Below are 17,546 nucleotides of genomic sequence, written 5' to 3' on the forward strand. Positions count from 1 at the left end.
CATGACAGGAAAGGGGTGGTTCCAGGAAGTCGGGCCCCAACTGGGGTCAGCTCCTCCCCATGCAAGGCCCTGTGTCCTGAGCAAATAGGACGGAGCCGGGCTGGGCGGGGCAGGCTCCTCTCCCCTGGTTCCCGGCCAGGTGCCGCCCCCAGACACAAGCCGGGAACCCCTGCACCTTCCCTGCAGGGAGGATGGGTGACTGGTGGCCCGGGCGGCAGCAGCTTTCCTCGAGTCCTCTCTGCCTCCTGCTCGCGTGTCCCCACGGCGCTGAGACCCCCCGCAGGGTGCTGGGTGCCAGGGAAATCCCAGGCCTCAGTCGGCCCCAGCGCCTGAAACCCCCCTGGCATTTCCTTCCCTCTGAGTTCCCCCGGCTCTCCCTGTGCAGAGGTGAGAGAGGGGAGCCTTAGAGGGGGCTCGAGAGACCCCTCTACACACAGGACACTCCCGGCCCAGACCTGGTGCTGGACATGTCCTGGGGATGGGAATAGAGGGAGAGGCAGGGAGGCTGGGCGAGGATGGGTGAGACCTGGGGGGCAGGGAGGGAGGGAGGCGGGGGTACAGCTGGTGAGGAGTCCTCAGACCTGTGTAAATACGTCACTTTTTGCTTAATGAGGGGACCAGGCCTCAGAGGGAGGCTGGTCGTGTGCACCCCTCGGCCACCTGGGGCCACACGTGGTCTATTTAAAGGAATTGTAGCTGAAGCGCCTGGCTGGCCGGTGTAGGCCTCGTGGCCAGGCAAAAAGCCCTTTGGGGATAGGTAACGGGAGCCCGGCGCCCCAAGAAGTGAGCAGCCCCAGGGCTGGCTGATGCAGTTGCCGGTCTGCCGGGCAGCCCCCTGGAAAAGGAGCTTCCGGTGCCCAAACACACTTCAAAAACTCGCCAGTAACCAAATCAAGTCCCAAAAAAATTTTCCTTTAATTTTTATGTGAACAAAAAGTTTGTTTTTTAGAAGAAACGACTGACTTTGAAACCAAAGCAGATGGGTTTCCAGGCTGCCCCTGGTCCAGGTTCAGTGCCTGCTAACTCCTGTGTCGACTTAGTCTAAAGAACTTAATTCCAAACAACACTGTGTAGATTCCGAATAAAGTGACTGTATCGGTATCAAAGTATCCTTCCAATTTTCCTTGTAAGTTTTGCAGTCAGCATACACGACGCTGTCTGCTGCCATTACAACCCTTTGCATGTTGATCTGTGCGAGGGCAGCGTGTAAAACCACAGTTCTTCATCTCTTACTAGAAGATTTCACTGGAAATTCCCCGACTGTCTGCCTGGGTCACAGTGAGCTCTCCCCTCTCCTCGCGGCTTCCAGCTTAGGTTGTGCCATCCCGGGGAGTGAACCCACACAACCGTTTCTAACCCTCGAAGATGGCACATTTGGCTAGTATGCTCCTTGTTTCCAGAAAGTCTTGGACCTGGAGCAGTAAATCTTAGTAAAACTCTTCCACGACGCACCCCCTGAGCAGAGCCGGGTTTGGGGTGATCTCCGCGGGCCTGGGGAGAGGCCATCACGTCCCTGGTTTACATGTCATGGCCGTGGCGGTGGATCTCAAACACCGGGGCCCTTGGGGGCAGACCTTTGGGGTGTCTGTGGGCTGCGAGTGGAGAGACTGGCCGACAGGCCGTCAGACTGTGTTCTGAAGACTGTGCTCAGACTGGGCTGAGCCCACAGACGGGGCTCAGACTGTGTTCGGAAGCTTTGTCTGTCTGTGTGCGGCGGGAGAGCTCTAGCTGCCCAGCCGGGGAGGTCAGCCTGTGGCAGCAGAAGCAGAGGAGGGGGGATTTGGATGAAGAGATGGGTCCGCACCATGTTTGGAGACCCAGTAAGCTGAGGACGGACCACTGGACCTGGCGAGCCTGGGTGACCTCAGCAAGAGCCGTCACAGCGAGGGCAGGTACAGATGTGACACCGAAAGGTATGGATGAAAACTAGGGTGGGGGGGAGGGCGGGGCAGCTGAGCCAGGATTGTGGCCGAGACTTCCAGATGTGGCTGTGAAGACACAGCAGGCAAAGGCTGGAGGGTCTGGGAGAAGCTGGACCAAGGGGCTTGATTTTTTTTTTTTTTTTTTTTAAAGATTTATTTATTTATTTATACAAGCACTGGGCACAGTCAGAGGCGCGGGAGGGTGAGAGAATTCACCAGAGCCAGAGCGGGGAGCAGAGCAGGCAGAAGGACCGAAGGACACTGCTGAGGGGAGCAGCGGGCGGCAGGAGAGGTCTGCGCGCCATGTGGGACCCTCCTCCAGTTGCCGGGGAGCAGCCGGGGATTGAACTGGCGCCGCAGAGGCGGCGGGCAGCTTCGCAACCCAGCGCTCAATCGCTGCACCACTGGGGAGGCCCGCTTGATTTTGTTTTAATTCATGGAAAGAACAGCCCTCCGTAGGGCAGGGCCGAAGATGTTGACAGAATACTAGAGAAGGGCCTCCCTGGTGGCGCAGGGTTAAGTCTCAGCACTGTGAAGCTGTCCACAGCCACTGCAGCACAAGTTCGATGCCCGGCCAGGGAGTGACCCACAGAGCGCAGCAGACCTCTCCTGTCTCCCTGCTGCTCCCCTCAGCAGTGTATTTCAGCACATCTGCCTGTTCTGCTCCCTACTCTGTCTCTGGTGAGTCCTCTCACCCCCCGCACCTCTGGCCTAGCTCTTGTATGCATAAATAAAATAAATCTTAAAAAAAAAAAAAAGAGAATACTAGAGAAAAGTCAATGTTTTCTTCTAAACAAAAGCAAAAGCTCTGGATGAGAAGAAATTATGGATACCTTCTTGCCGTGAATATTTATATGCCTGTAGGTATATATGTATAAATATATATATTTATATATATGTACGGTTGACTCTAACATTAATTTGGAAATAAGCAAGTCTAGTGAGAATATTATGCAAATAAGAGAAATGTTGGCCAATTAGGCGCTCAGACATCTATTAGATATTAAAGCATATTTAAAAATCTACACTAATCATAAGCGTGGTATTAAGTGAATGAACAAAGATCAATGGGCCGAAGAGGAACATCAGAAACAGACCCAAACACCTGTGGGGATCGTATGTGTGGTAAAGATGTCAGTTCCAACCTTTAGGGAGATATAGAGTAGCCAGGGCTTGGCTAGCCTTGTGGGAGGAAAGGAATCAGGGGGCTCCTTCCCTCACGTTCACACTAGATACCAGACGAATGAAATAATTAAATCTAAAAGTCCCCTGAGCTTTTGCCTGCGAACAGAGCCAGAGCGTGTGTCTGGGGTGCTAGTGGGGGGGAGGCTCGGGGCCAGCATCCAGCTTGGGGACTTTGGACTCGCCCTCCTGCTGGCATTCAGGCCATTGCCCTGCCCCGAGGCCATTCTGCCCAGTGACTCCTCTGCTCTGGCGGGGTGCAGAGGTGTGGGTGCTCCTCTGCGGCCCCCGGCACAGCCTGTCTCCCGTGCACCCGGTGCCTTCCTCCAGGGCCTTCTCGCCTCGCTTCCTGCCCATCACCCTGCCCCTGCAGGCTCTGCCTCTCAGCCCGGGGCACCCTCCCTCTTGGCCACCCTGGACCGTGGCCCTGTCCCCTGGCACTGGGCGCCGCTCCCAGCTTTTCTCCTTGTGAATAGATGCCCTTTTTATTCCTTTACTGTCATTTCAATGCAGTTTTGGGAGGAAGTAAGGATAACCCTGTATTCTAGCATGTGTAGCCAGTTTCTCTGTATAGACTACATAGTTCACATATGGTCAGTCTGTCTATATCTATCTGTCATCTATCATCTATCTATCGATCGATCGATCTATCATCTACGTTTAAGGAGATAGAGGAGGGTGAGAACTATAGTTATAATTAACAATTGTGGGCTAGGGGCCTCCCCGGTGGCGCAAGGGGTTAAGACGCAACCTACGAAGCTGTCCGCAGCCTCGGCAGCTCGAGTTCCACCCCAGCCAGGGAGCTACCCACAGGGCGAGGCAGATCTGTCCTGTCTCCCTGCTGCTCCCCTCAGCAGTGGATTTCAGTAGATCTGCCTGTGCTGCTCCCACTCTGTCTGTGCTGAATCCTCTCATCCCCCGCACTTCTGGCCTGTACCCCAGTTCTTGTATGCATAAATTAAATAAACTGTTAAAAAAAAACAATTACGGGTTAAATTTTGTTCACGTGTTGCAGTCCCAGCCCCCAGTTCCTCAGGTTTGATTGTGTTTGGAGATGAGGCCTTCAAAGGCGTAATCCAGGCACGGGGTGGGTGTACATACGGATGGGCCCTAATCCAGCCTGACGGGCGTCGCAGTCGGGAGAGACGAAGACACTGGCAGAGCGAAGACCACGTGAGGACACACGAGGATGCGCCATCAGCCAACCGCAGAGCCTGCTCTTGTGAGAACAGCCCCGCCGACGCTCCCTCTGGGGCTCCGGCCTCTGGATGGGCAAGGGTAACCCCATCGTTCAAGCTACCCAGTGTTCCAGCAAACACCCACACACCCACACCCCCCTACACCCACACACACACGTCCTCTCCCGAGACTTGGTGCTTTACACTCAACCTGATTATTTAAAAAGCCAAGTCTGGTCTGTGTGTGCAACCAGCAGGGGCTTTGTGAGCAAAAGAAAGTGAGGCTGGTGCAGGGTAAATGAAGATGTTCGGGCTTTCGAGCCGTTGGCCTCTGTGGCTGTCACCTGCGGCCTTGAGCACAGGAGGCGCTTGGGAGCGTGGGCGCGGGGCACGCATGCCTGACGGGCGCCTGGAGAGTGGTGTGGGCGTGCGTGAGTGGGCACACCTGGGCCTGGAGGCTGCGCATAGAGGGGCGGCATCCCAGGGGACCATGCGGCGGAGGGCGGTGGAGAACGTCAGCAGAACGGCTACAGGCCCCCCGACAAAGTCAGAGAAGGCCAGAGAAAGAGGAAAGATTGGCCCGGGCCGGGAGACGCCCAGCCCTCCTGCCTGCCCTGCGCCTGGTCGCCTCACTACAGATGGCAAAGAAAGATCATTAAAAGCCTAAGAAAGCCACCGAGGGCTCCAGGACTCTCCTTTACCCGTCGGCCCGGATCACAGAGCCCGCTCTGCGCTGGCCTGCACAACAGATGGCTGATACGGGACGGGTGAAAACTGAAATCGCCTTATTGAGGATAAAGGTATGACTCCTATCGTTTGTGTCCAAAAAGTTAAGAAAGCAGGCTGCCACCTTTAATGTTTCACCATGGCGGGAACTGCCCTGGGCTGCCCAACATGGGTGCAATTTCACGTTAATATGTCATTAACATTTAAAAAATTAGAAGTATTGGGCCTCCCCAGTGGTGCAGCGGGTTGAGTGCAGTGCTGCAAAGCTGTCTGCAGCCTCTGCCTTGCGGGTTCCATCCCGGCTGGCCGGGGAGCAACCCACATGGTGCAGCAGACCTCTCCTGTCTCACCCGCTGCTCTCCTCAGCAGTGTATTTTGGTCCTTCTGCCTGTTCTGTTCCCCGCCCTGTCTCGGGTGAATCCTCTCACCCTCCCATGCCTCTGGCCTGTACCCCAGCTCTTGTGCAAAAATAAATAAATTTAAAAAATAGATTTCTCCTCAAGAAAATTTGCAAACTGATAAAAAGAACCGGCACTTTTATCAGGTACACATAAAAAGTCTGTGTCATGTGAAAAATATTTTCCTAAATCGAAAAGACTCAGTTGAACGTGCTGTGGGTCCCCGAAACGGCCCATGAACCCCGCAGGATCTGCCGCTAGCTGGAGCTAGTGAGCACGGAGCCGGGGGAGGGGGGGGGGTTTCCACTCAGCGAGTGAAGTCGGCTCTTTCACAAATAACCCCCAGCTGGGGGTTATTATTTACTTGAAGTAGCCTAGCGTCACTTTCGGTTTCCTAGTTGGCCACTGAGAACTCTTAACTCCCTCCTGACCTCCCAGCTCATGCCAATCAGGTGCGCAGCTTATAAACTGCAGGCACATTGCTAAGCACCCCAGATCAGCTGGTGGAAGACACTGCGAAATGACTTTCCAGGAGTTTTTAAAATTCATTTTATTTTATGTAGTATGTCATTTGCTGGATGTAGTAATTTAATAGGACGGTACCATGGAGTAGTTAAACATGCTGCATGGTAATTGCTAATAACATCCAAAAAGAAACCTTGTTAAATCTTGTGATGAGGAGACGCCCTTCTCCTCTTGTGTGAAGACAGTGAAGGCAAACCGGTTCTGAGGACATCGAGACCTCCCTGCCAACTCCAATGGCCCCAAATTTAACTGTGACCCAGATTTGGTCTCAGTGCTGACCAGAAGGTTCTGAGTGGAAGCCAGGTTTATGCTCTGATTCCTGCAAGTCACCCAAGTGGCTTTATTCCCAAGGCGCATGGGTGGGACAGAGCGAGGTTGCAGCGGCCTGTTGGGGTGAAGGGTGCAGTTGGGGCTGCTGTCCCACGAATCATAGGCACCCAGTGAGGGAAGCTCAGCTGCTTCTGCCAAGTGCTGGGTCCTGCGGATTCTTCTAGAGCTGCCTCAGGTTTCCAAATCCACGTGGCTCCTGTAAAGTGCGAGAGGGGGTGCATTGGCTTCTAAGTCCATCTTTTGAAGAGTGTGGACGAGATCATGGTCTGATGCTGGTCTGGAGCAGAACAAGACACCAGCTGAGATTTGACCCTCAAAAGGTAAACTGTGGGGCCTCCCTGGTGGCCTAGGGGTTGTCTCAGCGCTATCACTGCTGCAGCCTGAGTTTGATCCCCAGCCAGAGAGCTGACCCACGTGGCGCAGCAGCACTCTCCGGTCTCCCTGCTGCTCCCCTCAGTATATTTCAGTTGATCTGCCTATTCTGCTCCCTACTCTGTCTCTGCTGAATCCTCTTACCCCCGCACCTCTGGTCTGCACCCCAGTTTTTGTATGCCAAAAAAAAAAAAGCATAAAAGAAAAAGGTAAACTGGGTTTCCAGCTAAAGGCAAGGACCTTCTCACTTAGCTGAGCCACCAGGTGGTTTGTGACTGCTTTTCCTGCTGGGGTGTGGGAATCACAGTCTCCAGGGAGTGGGCACAGTCCCCCCAGAGCCTGAGGGTACCTCTGGCCACAGCCATTGCCCCCGGAACCAGAGGTTCCTTAAAGGTACCTGCGTTCATTGTTCTAGAATATTGTTCCAGATGAAAGATATACTTAAGGCACTGTTATGTGGAATCAGTCTCCCCAAAATGTTCAGGTTGGCTTTTTCCTGGCTGCCCAGAGCAGGCTCTTTCTGACACTGTGACCTTGGCATGTGGAACTAAGGGCCCTCGAGGCATGTGGGCCAGAGAGAGATCACAGCTGCAAAGAATGCAGACTTCCCAGCCAGCGCGCATTCCGCTGGCGACACCTCCCTGAGGGCGGGTCTGGCCACGCAAGGTCATGCCCGCCTCATGCCAGACCCTCCTCTCCGGACACACTGGGCCCGTCCCGCTCCTTAGCCCAGGATAGAAACCCCCGCTGTGCCCCATTTGCTTTAGAGATTACAGCCATGTCAATTCTCCCCGTGTGTGTAACTAAATGGGGCCTTTCCTCCTCCTGTCTGAGGGGTGTTCACATGTCGGCTCAGCCAGCCCAGGGAGAACCGGAGAGGGGACTGTTCCGATGGCTCCAGTCAGGGTCCTGCAGCCGGACAGCCACAGACAGGTGTTCCTCCAGCCCCCGGCCCTCTGCTTCACTCGTGTGTGGTCTGGGCGTTTCTGTAAGAGAAAGAGGCGTTGCTCTCGGCAGAGGCCTTTCCCCGGGGAACGCGCAGGGGCCGAGGGCGAGAGCTCGAAGTCACATAAACAACGGGCCAACGTGGTCTGACCCAGCGAGCCCACCCATGGGTGCTGGCCCTCGCCTCACGGGCCGGTGCATGCTCACCGTGGGCTGCCCAACCTGCCCCCTTTCTCGGGGTGGCCAGCCAGGGGGCGAGACAGACCGGCCCACAGTCTCCTGCCCACCCGTGACCGTGCAGCGGTTTCTCTGCAAAGGTTCTCACAAACCTTTTCCCTGCGCAAAGCAGCGGCGTTTCTCTGCCCACCTGTGGCTACGCAGGAGCCTTTTTTCCCCTCTCCTTTTCCTAGTCAACCTGTCCTTTTCAATTAAAAAAAAAAAAAAAAAAGGCCACCAGAGCCCTGGCTTTGCGGCAGGAACCCAGCGCACACAGCGGCGCCGAGCCCGGGCAGGAGGCAGGCCGCCGCCTTGCGGGCAGAGCGGGGAGGCGGTGGGGGCTGCCGCGTTGTCAGGGCCGGAAGCGGGGGGCACAGTGGCATGAGGTCAGTCCCGTGGGGGGGGGCAGGGAGAGGAACCCGGGGGAACTGAGGCAGAGCAGAGGGTCTTCTGTGCCCGGAGTCCTGGCACTGGGGCCAGGCGAGCCCCTCTCAAGGCCCGCGAGGTCTGTGGTTTCTGCCTCCTCCCTCGACTGCCTGCAAAGCCTGCAGTGGGGCTCTGGAGTTCCCCACCTGCCCTGGGGGTTGCTGTGGGGAGCCGGAGTGAAGGAGGGTGAAGTGGGGTCTTCCTCTCTTGGCCCCTGCTGCCCATCTGCCGGCTCCCTAGAGGCGTCCATTCCAAAATGGTCAACAGACATGTGGTTTCACTGCAGCTTAAGGACTAACTGGAGAGATGGTTCCGGCAACACCAGGTTCCAAAGTCCCACGACAGCCTTTGATGTGGCCGAACAGCAGCCTGGTCTGTGCGAAGGCGGAGGGTGGCCCCGGGACAGACACCTACGCAGCGGGCAGTTCCCTCTTCCAGATCCGGGTAGCTCCTGAGAATGTGGGTGCCCCTTCTGCCCCCTGCTCGGCCATCTATGCTAGGAGGCAGCAGGCACCCTGGTGAGGCAGGTGCAGCGCTGGGGCCCTCGGTCGCTGTCCTGTGGGTCCGTGCCTGTGCAGCCCCGTTCTCTGGCTGGCACGTGGAAGCTCAGCAGACCCTGCTGGGCGAGGCCACAGGGCTGGGCACTGGGCAGCCCTCCCTCAGGGGTGAGATCCAAGTGCGAAGGCCTGACATTTCTGGCTGGCAGAGGGCTCAGGGGTGCCCACAGCTCTTTGGCCACTGTTTTCCCTGCAGAGCAGGGTGCAGCCAGAGGGGACCCATTTGCTCCGGCTCTGCCCGAAGAGGAAGTCACGGCTGGCCAGCTCCTGGCTGGGGAGAAGGCATTTCTCCCAGGGGCTGCAAATGACCGAGTCCTTCAGGGCCTTGTTCAAGGGCAGAGCCTGTCCTCCCAGAGGGACCCACACGTCTACTTCCCCTTGGAGGGTCCTCGTGGGAATGGGGTGATGGAGAGACTTCAGAGGTGCGTGGCAGGCCCAGAGCAACAGGTGCTCAGCACAACGTGGCTGGGCCCGCACTCAGTGCTTTGGACACACACACCAACACACCACACACAAACACAGCACACACCATACACATACACATGCCATATGTACCACCCCTCCCCCATACACACACGAGTCAGTGGTGAGGAGTAAGGCTGGGTTCCTCTGCGCCACTTTCCAGGGGGTGTGGACTTGGCCAGTTCATTAACATCTCTGAATCTCGAGGTTTCGTTTGTAAAATGAGGACCAGAAGAGTATTCCCGGGGTGTTAAGGGGGTTAAGTGAGATATGGTGAAGCGAGGTGGGGGCGGTTTAAGTGAGATATGCGGGTGAAGCGTTTATCACCACGTCTGACACAAGAGAGGAAACCAAACAGCAGTGGCACCCCTAGGGCACTGCTAAAGGCTGGAGTGGCTTCTGGGCACTGGTGCCGGGAACAGCCACTGTCCCTCGCATTCCACAAAGTGCTGTGGCCATAGTTTCGTGCCCTGAAACTGCAAGATTTTTTTTTGACAAAGATTTTTTTTTCACATTTGTGAATTATCTGAAATGCATATTTAATCTGGTAACATAAAACCTGACTGTGAAAGGCAAAATGAGACCTGAGCAAACAATCTCTTCAATAGATTTAAAAAATATTGATGAGAAATTCCAAAGTTCATTGGGAAGAATCAATGAGTGAGTCTAGTCGAAAAAGTTCTGGAAAACAACAAAGAAGAATCCATGTGTAGGGCCAATGGTATACTACTAGCTATTAAAACTTATTTTCTGTGATAAAACAACAAACATAAAACACAAATTGCCGGCAAGGGAGGTGAGTTGTGAACAGCAATAAAGGCAGAAACCATCAAAGACTTTCCTTCCTGAGGCGTGCACCCCCATTGGTGTGAAATAAAACCACACCCAGCTTGGCAAATGGACACACAGAAAAGTGGGCCAAGACACATAAGCAAATCCACAAAAAAGAACATACAAACGCGCTGGGAAAACAAGCCAGCGCACCAGAAATCTGAGAGCTGCAATCCAAGCCAGGAGATGGAAGCGCATTATATTGAATTAGACAGCCTGGCCTGGTCGGGGATGTGGAGAGCCCCGCACCTCTCCAGGGAACAGGAACAGAGCTTTCTGGAAGATAACACAGAAAACATGTAAACATATACTCTGCCTTTGACCTAGGGGTTCCCTCCTTCCAGACATTTAAAATCAGACACGGTGCAATAAAAGATGATTCTGTAATGACACAAAGTCCCGACAACGGAGCGAGAGAAGCAAAGAGTTGTTATCTCTGCCCCTTTCTGGCCCCGCCAGAATCCTGCCAGCGGAGGATTTATAAGCAAAATTAATAAGCAATCTGTGCCTCCGTGGAGGCGGCCGTCGAGAGCCGTCTCGCAAAAGAGTAATAAAGTGGGAGAAAAGTCCCACGACAGGGACGTGGACGGGGCGGGACACGCGTGCGAGGCCTCGTCCCAGCGGCCCCAGGGCACGGAGGAGCCAGAGAAGAGAAGACAGGCGGGGCGGCCCCGAGCATCTCCCGACATCGACCAGGAGGTGAAAAGCAGGAGAGAGTTTTTATGTTTCCTATTTATGCAACAGATTTTAAAAGTGGTTTAAAAGTAACGGTACAATTACAACTCGTCCTGGTTGAAAAGCGTAAAATACACGAATCGCCCTGGCCTCGGAGCGCGGGGAGCGCCCGCTGGGACCGTTGGGGCCACCTGTGCGCGGAGGGGAGTCCCCGGCGCCGCCTGCACCTGCCCCCGCGGGCCGAGAGCCAGCGCGCCCCGCGCCCCCCGCGCCCCCGGAGCCGGGGCGCCCGCTCGGGCCTCCCTCCGGAGGGACCGCGCCCCCTTTGCGAAGTTCGGGGCGGCGGGCCTCCCCTGCTCCCCGCCGGGCAAACCCGCGGCCGGCCCTGGGCTTGCCTCGCCCGCACCCCGCGGCGCGAGGGTCCCGCGCCCTCGACGGTCCAGGGGGCGGCTGCGCCCGGGGCAGGGGGGCGGCCCGGGGCAGGGGGGCGGCCCGGGGCAGGGGGTGGGCTCGGGGAGGGGGGCGGCTCGGGCAGGGGGGCGGCCCGGGGCAGGGGGTGCGGCCCGGGGCAGTGGGGGCGGCCCGGGGCGGGCGCCCTCGGCGCGGGGAGCCGCGTCCCCCGCGAGGCCGGGGCGAGCGCGGGCCGCAGCCTGGCCACGCGGTCGCCGGGGACGCGCGTCCTCGGGCGGGACAAAGGGTCGGGAAACCGGCGCCCGGTCGCCCCGGAAAACCCGGCCGCGGTCGCCTGGCAACGGAGCGGGGCCCGCCGCGGCCCCGGCCCGCGAGGGGGCGCTGGGGGGCGGGGCGACGGCCCGCGCGGCCGCCCGCGGCGCCCCGCCCGGCCCGGCCCGGCCCGGCCCGCCCTCCGGCCGCGGCCGCCGGCCGAGCCCGGGACTGACCCTCGGCAGCTCCTGTAGTCACGTGGCGGGGACGGGGGGCGGCGGGCCTGGCGGGGGTGAACTCGAACCTGCCGCTGTCGCCGCGGCGGGTGGGGAGCGCGGCCGCCGGCGCCGCGTCCCGGCCTCATGGACGCGCCACGCGCCTCCGCGCCGCCCGCCGGAGAGGTTCGTCCCGGGCGGGGGCCGGCCCGGCGGGGGGGCTCCACCTGCGGGCGCGTGACCGCGCGGGGGGCCGGCTGGGGGGGGCGCGCACCTGCGCGCGGGCGCGGCGGGGACCCGGAGGGCCGCGGGGAGCCGGGACCGGGGCGCGCGCCGACCCCCCGGGGGGTGGGGTCCCCGCGGCCCCTGGCCGGGTCGGGATGCGCCGGGGGGTCGTGCCCGGGCCCCGGTCCCCCGAGCCCGCCCGCGCCGCCCCTGGGGAGCCGGGCCCGGAATTCCTGCCGGGAGGCCGCTGGGGGAAGGGGAGCCGGCCGGGCCCGCGCGCTCCTGCCCCAGGCCGGCCGCGGGTCGCCGGCATGGAGACTCCGCGCGGTGACCTCGCCCCGGGAGGAAGTGACCCCCCGGCGCGGCGCGCACTTCCTCGTGGAGGGGGGCGCGTGCGTGTATTAATCCAGCACCCATTAAGGTCACTGCCGGGCGGCGGGGTGCGGGGCCTGGGTGGGGCGGGGTGGTGGCTGGCGAGGACACAAAGATGACGCCGGGGGGAGCCCAGAGCCTCACGCGTGTTTCCTCCCCCCTCCCCGCAGGTAAGGCTGGCCTCTCCGCGCTCGGAGGTCTGAGCTCTGCCATGGGGGTAGGGGTGTCTCTACTGCTGCAGTTTTCTCTGACATCTGGGGGCTACCAGAGTGTGGGCCGGAGCAGGCGCTGCAGCCGCAGAAGTAGCCCCAGGACCGTCCCCGGGAGGAGCTGGAAAAAGCCTCATCTCCAGCTGCACACTCTGCAGGGTAGAGTCTGGCCTTCTTTGTTGGGTTCCCCACCATTTGCAGCCTCAGCCCTCTCCCCAGTGGCAGTGGGAAGGCCCCCCTCCGAGGCTCTGGTCTGCTGTGGCCTGCGAGTCCTGCCTCTGCGCCACCACCCAGTGCAGACCCTCTAGGAGGATGTGGCTGGAGCTTGAGCGCAGCCAGGAGTCACCCCCACCACCTCCTGTAGGATCGGGCTCCCTGGTGCTGCTCCTGCGGGAGCTGAATGTGGGGCCGCCCCTGGCAGGGTTCGGGCAGGACCAGGCAGGGGACAGGGATAACAATCTCTTCTTTCCACTCCTCTTGCCCCAGTAATCCCTACCACCCGAGGGAGGAGAGCGGGCAGGGACGCACCCCTCCCCCGGCCCCCAGGCAGCAGGTTGTGGGTGTTCCTTGGATCCAGGAGAGCTCCTTCCTGCAGGGCCCTGATCACGTGTGTGTGGGCGGAGGAGGGCAGACGGGCAGAATGCGGGCACGGTCTGGACAGGTGGTGGCCCAGCATTCATCTTGGCTGGGGGCTGCGTCCAGCTCCCGCCCGTCCTCCAGAACGGCAGTTCTCACGGGCGCGCTGGGCTTCTACATGAGACACAGGTCAGGGAGGCCGGAGGAGCCTCCCTCGTGATCAGATTAGATGAGATGGGAGCCTGGAGGGGAGGGTGACAGGAACGAGAGGCTGTGGGTGTCTTTCTGCGGGCGCCTTATCTGCCTGGCGAGAGAAAGTGCCCCGGAGTTTGGAAGGTCAGTCGCCTCCGGGTTCTGCCGTTGGTTTCTGTTGTCCCCTCGGGCAAGCTCCGCCACCTTTTCCTGGGTGAGAGTTGCCGTATCTGTCAAGCACAGAGCTTCAGGGCTGCCGGCAGCCTCAGGTGTGGCGGCAGGAAATAGAAACAGGCAGGGGTGGGGAAGCCCTGGGGACAGTCCAGCGCCCGGGGGAGGCTTTCTGGTGAGTCCTGGGACTGGAGTGTTCTTGCAGCCACCTCTGCAGTGTGTACTCCGGGCCAGACCCGGGGCAGCTGCCAGAGCGGGGGTGCCAAGAAGCGTCCGAGTCCTCCCTTCTCTAGTTTCCAGCCTCGGAAGCCTCAGGCCAGGTACATTTGCCGTCGTGTCCAGAGCCCCAGGCTGAAGTCACATAGGGCATGCCAGGAAGTGCAGGGTGGTTTAGGCCCAAGGGCTCTAGGAGGTCAGAGGGGTGTACCTCCTGCCTGGGGTGGGCTGTGGGTGCAGGGGGTGGGGGCAGGCTAAGTGGATCTCCAGAGTGACGTGCTTTTCCGCCCTCCACAGAGGAAGAGCGCATGCTGGAACGGCGCTGCAGGGGCCCCCTGGCCATGGGGCCCGTCCAGCCCCGGCCCCTCTCAGGGCCTTCTCAGGGGTCCCCCAGGCCCTGGAGAAGGAGCCCCGCGGGCTGAGGTCACCCGGCACTCCCGTGGCCCAGGCGGACAGCCAGGCCCCGGGCAGGGCCCATCGCTGTGGCCACTGTCGGCGGCACTTCCCGGCTGGGTGGCCCTGTGGCTGCACGCGCGGCGCTGCCAGGCCCGGCTGCCCCTGCCCTGCGCGGAATGTGGCCGGCGCTTCCGACACGCCCCCTTCTTGGCGCTGCACCGCCAGGTCCACGCCGCGGCCACCCCCGACCTGGGCTTCGCCTGCCACCTCTGCCGCCAGAGCTTCCGGAGCTGGGTGGCGCTGGCTCTGCACCTGCGGGCGCACTCGGCCGCCAAGCGGCCCCAGGCCTGCCCCGAGTGTGAGAGACGCTTCTGGCGCCGCAAGCAGCTCCGCGCCCACGTGCGGCGCTGCCACCCGCCCGCCCCCGAGGCCCGGCCCTTCATCTGCGGCAACTGCGGCCGCAGCTTCGCGCAGTGGGACCAGCTGGTGGCTCACAAGCGGGTTCACGTCGCCGAGGCGCTGGAGGAGGCCGCGGCCAAGGCGCTGGGCCCGCGGCCCCGCGGCCGCCCGCGGTGACCGCGCCCCGGCCGGGGGGACGCCGTGGACCGCCCCTTCCAGTGCGCCTGCTGCGGCAAGCGCTTCCGCCACAAGCCCAACCTGATCGCGCACCGGCGCGTGCACACGGGCGAGCGGCCGCACCAGTGCCCCGAGTGCGGCAAGCGCTTCACCAACAAGCCCTACCTGACCTCGCACCGGCGCATCCACACCGGCGAGAAGCCCTACCCCTGCTCGGAGTGCGGCCGCCGCTTCCGCCACAAGCCCAACCTCCTGTCCCACAGCAAGATCCACAGGCGCTCCGAGGGCGCGGCCCCGGCGCCCAGGGCTCGGGGAGCCCCCCGCTGCCCGCCGCGCCCCCGGAGCCCGCCGCCGAGCCCGCGGCCCTGGGCGCAGGCCCGCGCCGGAGCCGGCCCCCGCCCCGCGGCCGGGCGCGCCCGGGGAGCCCCGCGGGACCCGGCCGCGGCGCCCCCCGCGCCGCACAGCTGCGAGGACTGCGGCCGCGCCTTCCGGCTGGAGCGCTTCCTGCGGGCGCACCGGCGGCAGCACAGCGGGGAGCGGCCCTTCGCCTGCGCCGAGTGCGGCAAGAACTTCGGCAAGAAGACGCACCTGGCGGCGCACGCGCGGGTGCACTCGGGGGAGCGGCCCTTCGCCTGCGAGGAGTGCGGGCGCCGCTTCTCGCAGGGCAGCCACCTGGCGGCGCACCGGCGCGACCACGCGCCCGAGCGGCCCTTCGTGTGCCCGGACTGCGGCAAGGCCTTCCGCCACAAGCCCTACCTGGCCGCCCACCGGCGCATCCACACCGGCGAGAAGCCCTACGTGTGCCCCGACTGCGGCAAGGCCTTCAGCCAGAAGTCCAACCTGGTGTCCCACCGGCGCATCCACACGGGCGAGCGCCCCTACGCCTGCCCCGACTGCGACCGCAGCTTCAGCCAGAAGTCCAACCTCATCACCCACCGCAAGAGCCACATCCGGGACGGCGCCTTCTGCTGCGCCATCTGCGGCCAGACCTTCGACGACGAGGACAAGCTCCTGGCCCACCAGAAGAAGCACGACGTCTGAGAGGCCGCCGCGCGCTCCGGTGGGAGCCGGCCTTGGCCGTGGGGGCCTGCGTGGCCGCGGGGGGCAGCCAGGGCTGGGGACTGGGAAGGGCTGGGGGAGGCAGGAGCAAGCACCTTGTTAGAGAGGAAGGTCAGCCCCCGGGGCCAGGGAACCCCCCAGAGCACAGGGACCCCAGTGCCAGCTGTGTTTGCTGTGGTCCCTCCTGGGAAAGTAGCGTAGGACCCCCGGCCCCCACCAGGGCCCTGCTGCCCGAGCAGCCACCAGTGGGCGGAGGCCCCTTCTCTGCTGTGACGCCTTAACGCCTGTCTTGTGTTCCCTGGGCCTGGTCGGGAGCAGGCGTGGTGTCTTGTTTAGTGAGTGGAGCGCGCGCCTGGGAGAACCTGCTGGCCTTGTTAGCAGCCCCTGGGCCTTTCCAGCTTGGGCAGGAAGCCAATGCGCCTGCCTGTCCCCTCCTTCCCGCCCTGCTCAGGCTCCTAGGCGGAGAGACCCTCTCCTGCTAGCCCTGCTCACCCCCTGCCTCCCTGAAGTTCCGCCCCCCCGGGGTGGGCTCGCAGGCCCGACTTGCTTTATTCACTCCTCTCAGTGCTTCGAGCCCTTGACCTTCAGCAGCCCAGACAGGCTTCCGTCTGAACACCCTGCCCGCTGCTCCCCCCGGAACTCATCCTTGGTGGGGAGGAGGGTCAGTGGAGGGAGACGTGGGGCGAGTTTCCTTCTCCACATTTTTAGCGCTCAGATGCCCAGCCTCTGCTTGAACGCTTAGGTGACAGGGGGTCCCCACCTCCCGAGGCCCTGGTTCTATTGTAGGATCATTCTAATTGTTAGAAATTCTTCCTTATAACGAATGAAATCTGCTTTCCTATGATTTCTACCTATTGGGCCTTGTTCTGTTCTCTGGAACTAAATGGAACACCTACTCGCCCTCCTTTTCAAACTAGAGAATAAAGATTTGGTTTTAGAGCTGGTGGCTGGGAAGTGTTCCTTTCTCCTGGGGAGCTGTGGGGGTGGAGTCCAAGCAGCGCGCTGTGCCCCTAGTTGGGGGGACCTGCTAACAGCTCAGGTACCCTGACTTCAACTCCTCTGAGCCCCATCTCCATTTCTTCCTGGGGAGGCCAGGAAAACCCAGAAGTGGGGCTGGTTCTCTAGGGGTTCAGCCTTCTGTGGGGTCATCAGACTCGTCGGGTGCCAGTTAGGAGGAAAGGGTCCGATTTGATCCTGTCCTGCAGGCTCCCCACTGGCCCACCACAGTGCCCGTGACACCTCTTCGGGACCCTCCTGGCCCTGGCCATCTTCACACACGCCAGGTGCCTGTTTCTGACAGCCGTCGGCCCTTTTCCTGCCTGTGTTGGTAGTTCCTGCTGAGGCCCCTGGCCGCATAGCGTCTGTGCGTCTGTCACCATGTCTTATGGTGGCATCTTGCAAAGTGCCTGCGTCACCTCACGTCGTCCTTGTGTGGCAGGTGTCCTTTTACAGGCGGAAACATTTGTTCAAGGTCATCATGGGGATCTCCAGGCTCCCGGGCCCTGTGCTTACTGGGGTGAGCAGGGCCAGCTGCTGCTGCTGCTGCTGGGGAAGGTGTCACCTGTCGACTCTGCTCTGTGTCGTGATGGGAACTGAGGGGTCTCAATGATCAGACCCACTCCGCACCCCAGAGACTGAAGTCTGGGGAGAAAATAGGGACACAAATGAGTAGACAGGTGGGAGGGGCTTGCAGTGTGTAGACTGCAAGCAGACAGCTTCAAAGTTTCCCATTGGTTTATGGGGTGAGGGGGCCACTTAAGAACCTGTGTAGTTGACACAAATTACCCCTCAGAGCCTGGGGCGTTTTCTCAAGTAAGCCTCCTTTAAGTATACCTCTTGATGGGAGCCAGGCCTTCAGGGAAGGAGGCAGATGTCTGGGCAGGGAGCAAGAAACAGGTTTCTAAGCATTTTGGGAAGGATGAGGGAGAAGG

The 17,546-nt window shown here is 60.7% G+C and overlaps 1 protein-coding gene across 1 annotated transcript; it reads left to right on the forward strand.

Annotated features, from left to right (window-relative positions):
* The first annotated feature begins 11,762 nt into the window (after positions 1-11,762).
* REPIN1 (replication initiator 1) lies at positions 11,763-17,228 on the forward strand. Its single transcript, XM_037515417.2, is given in 5 exon segments — positions 11,763-11,809; positions 12,391-12,588; positions 13,882-13,965; positions 13,968-14,084; positions 14,087-17,228. Coding segments are annotated over 4 exon segments (1,869 nt in total). The 5' UTR covers positions 11,763-11,809; positions 12,391-12,431; the 3' UTR covers positions 15,598-17,228.
* Positions 17,229-17,546: the final 318 nt, after the last annotated feature.

The sequence above is a fragment of the Talpa occidentalis genome, unplaced genomic scaffold (assembly GCF_014898055.3).
Source record: "Talpa occidentalis isolate TD23 unplaced genomic scaffold, MPIMG_talOcc4v2.1, whole genome shotgun sequence".
Taxonomy (NCBI): Eukaryota; Metazoa; Chordata; class Mammalia; order Eulipotyphla; family Talpidae; genus Talpa; species Talpa occidentalis.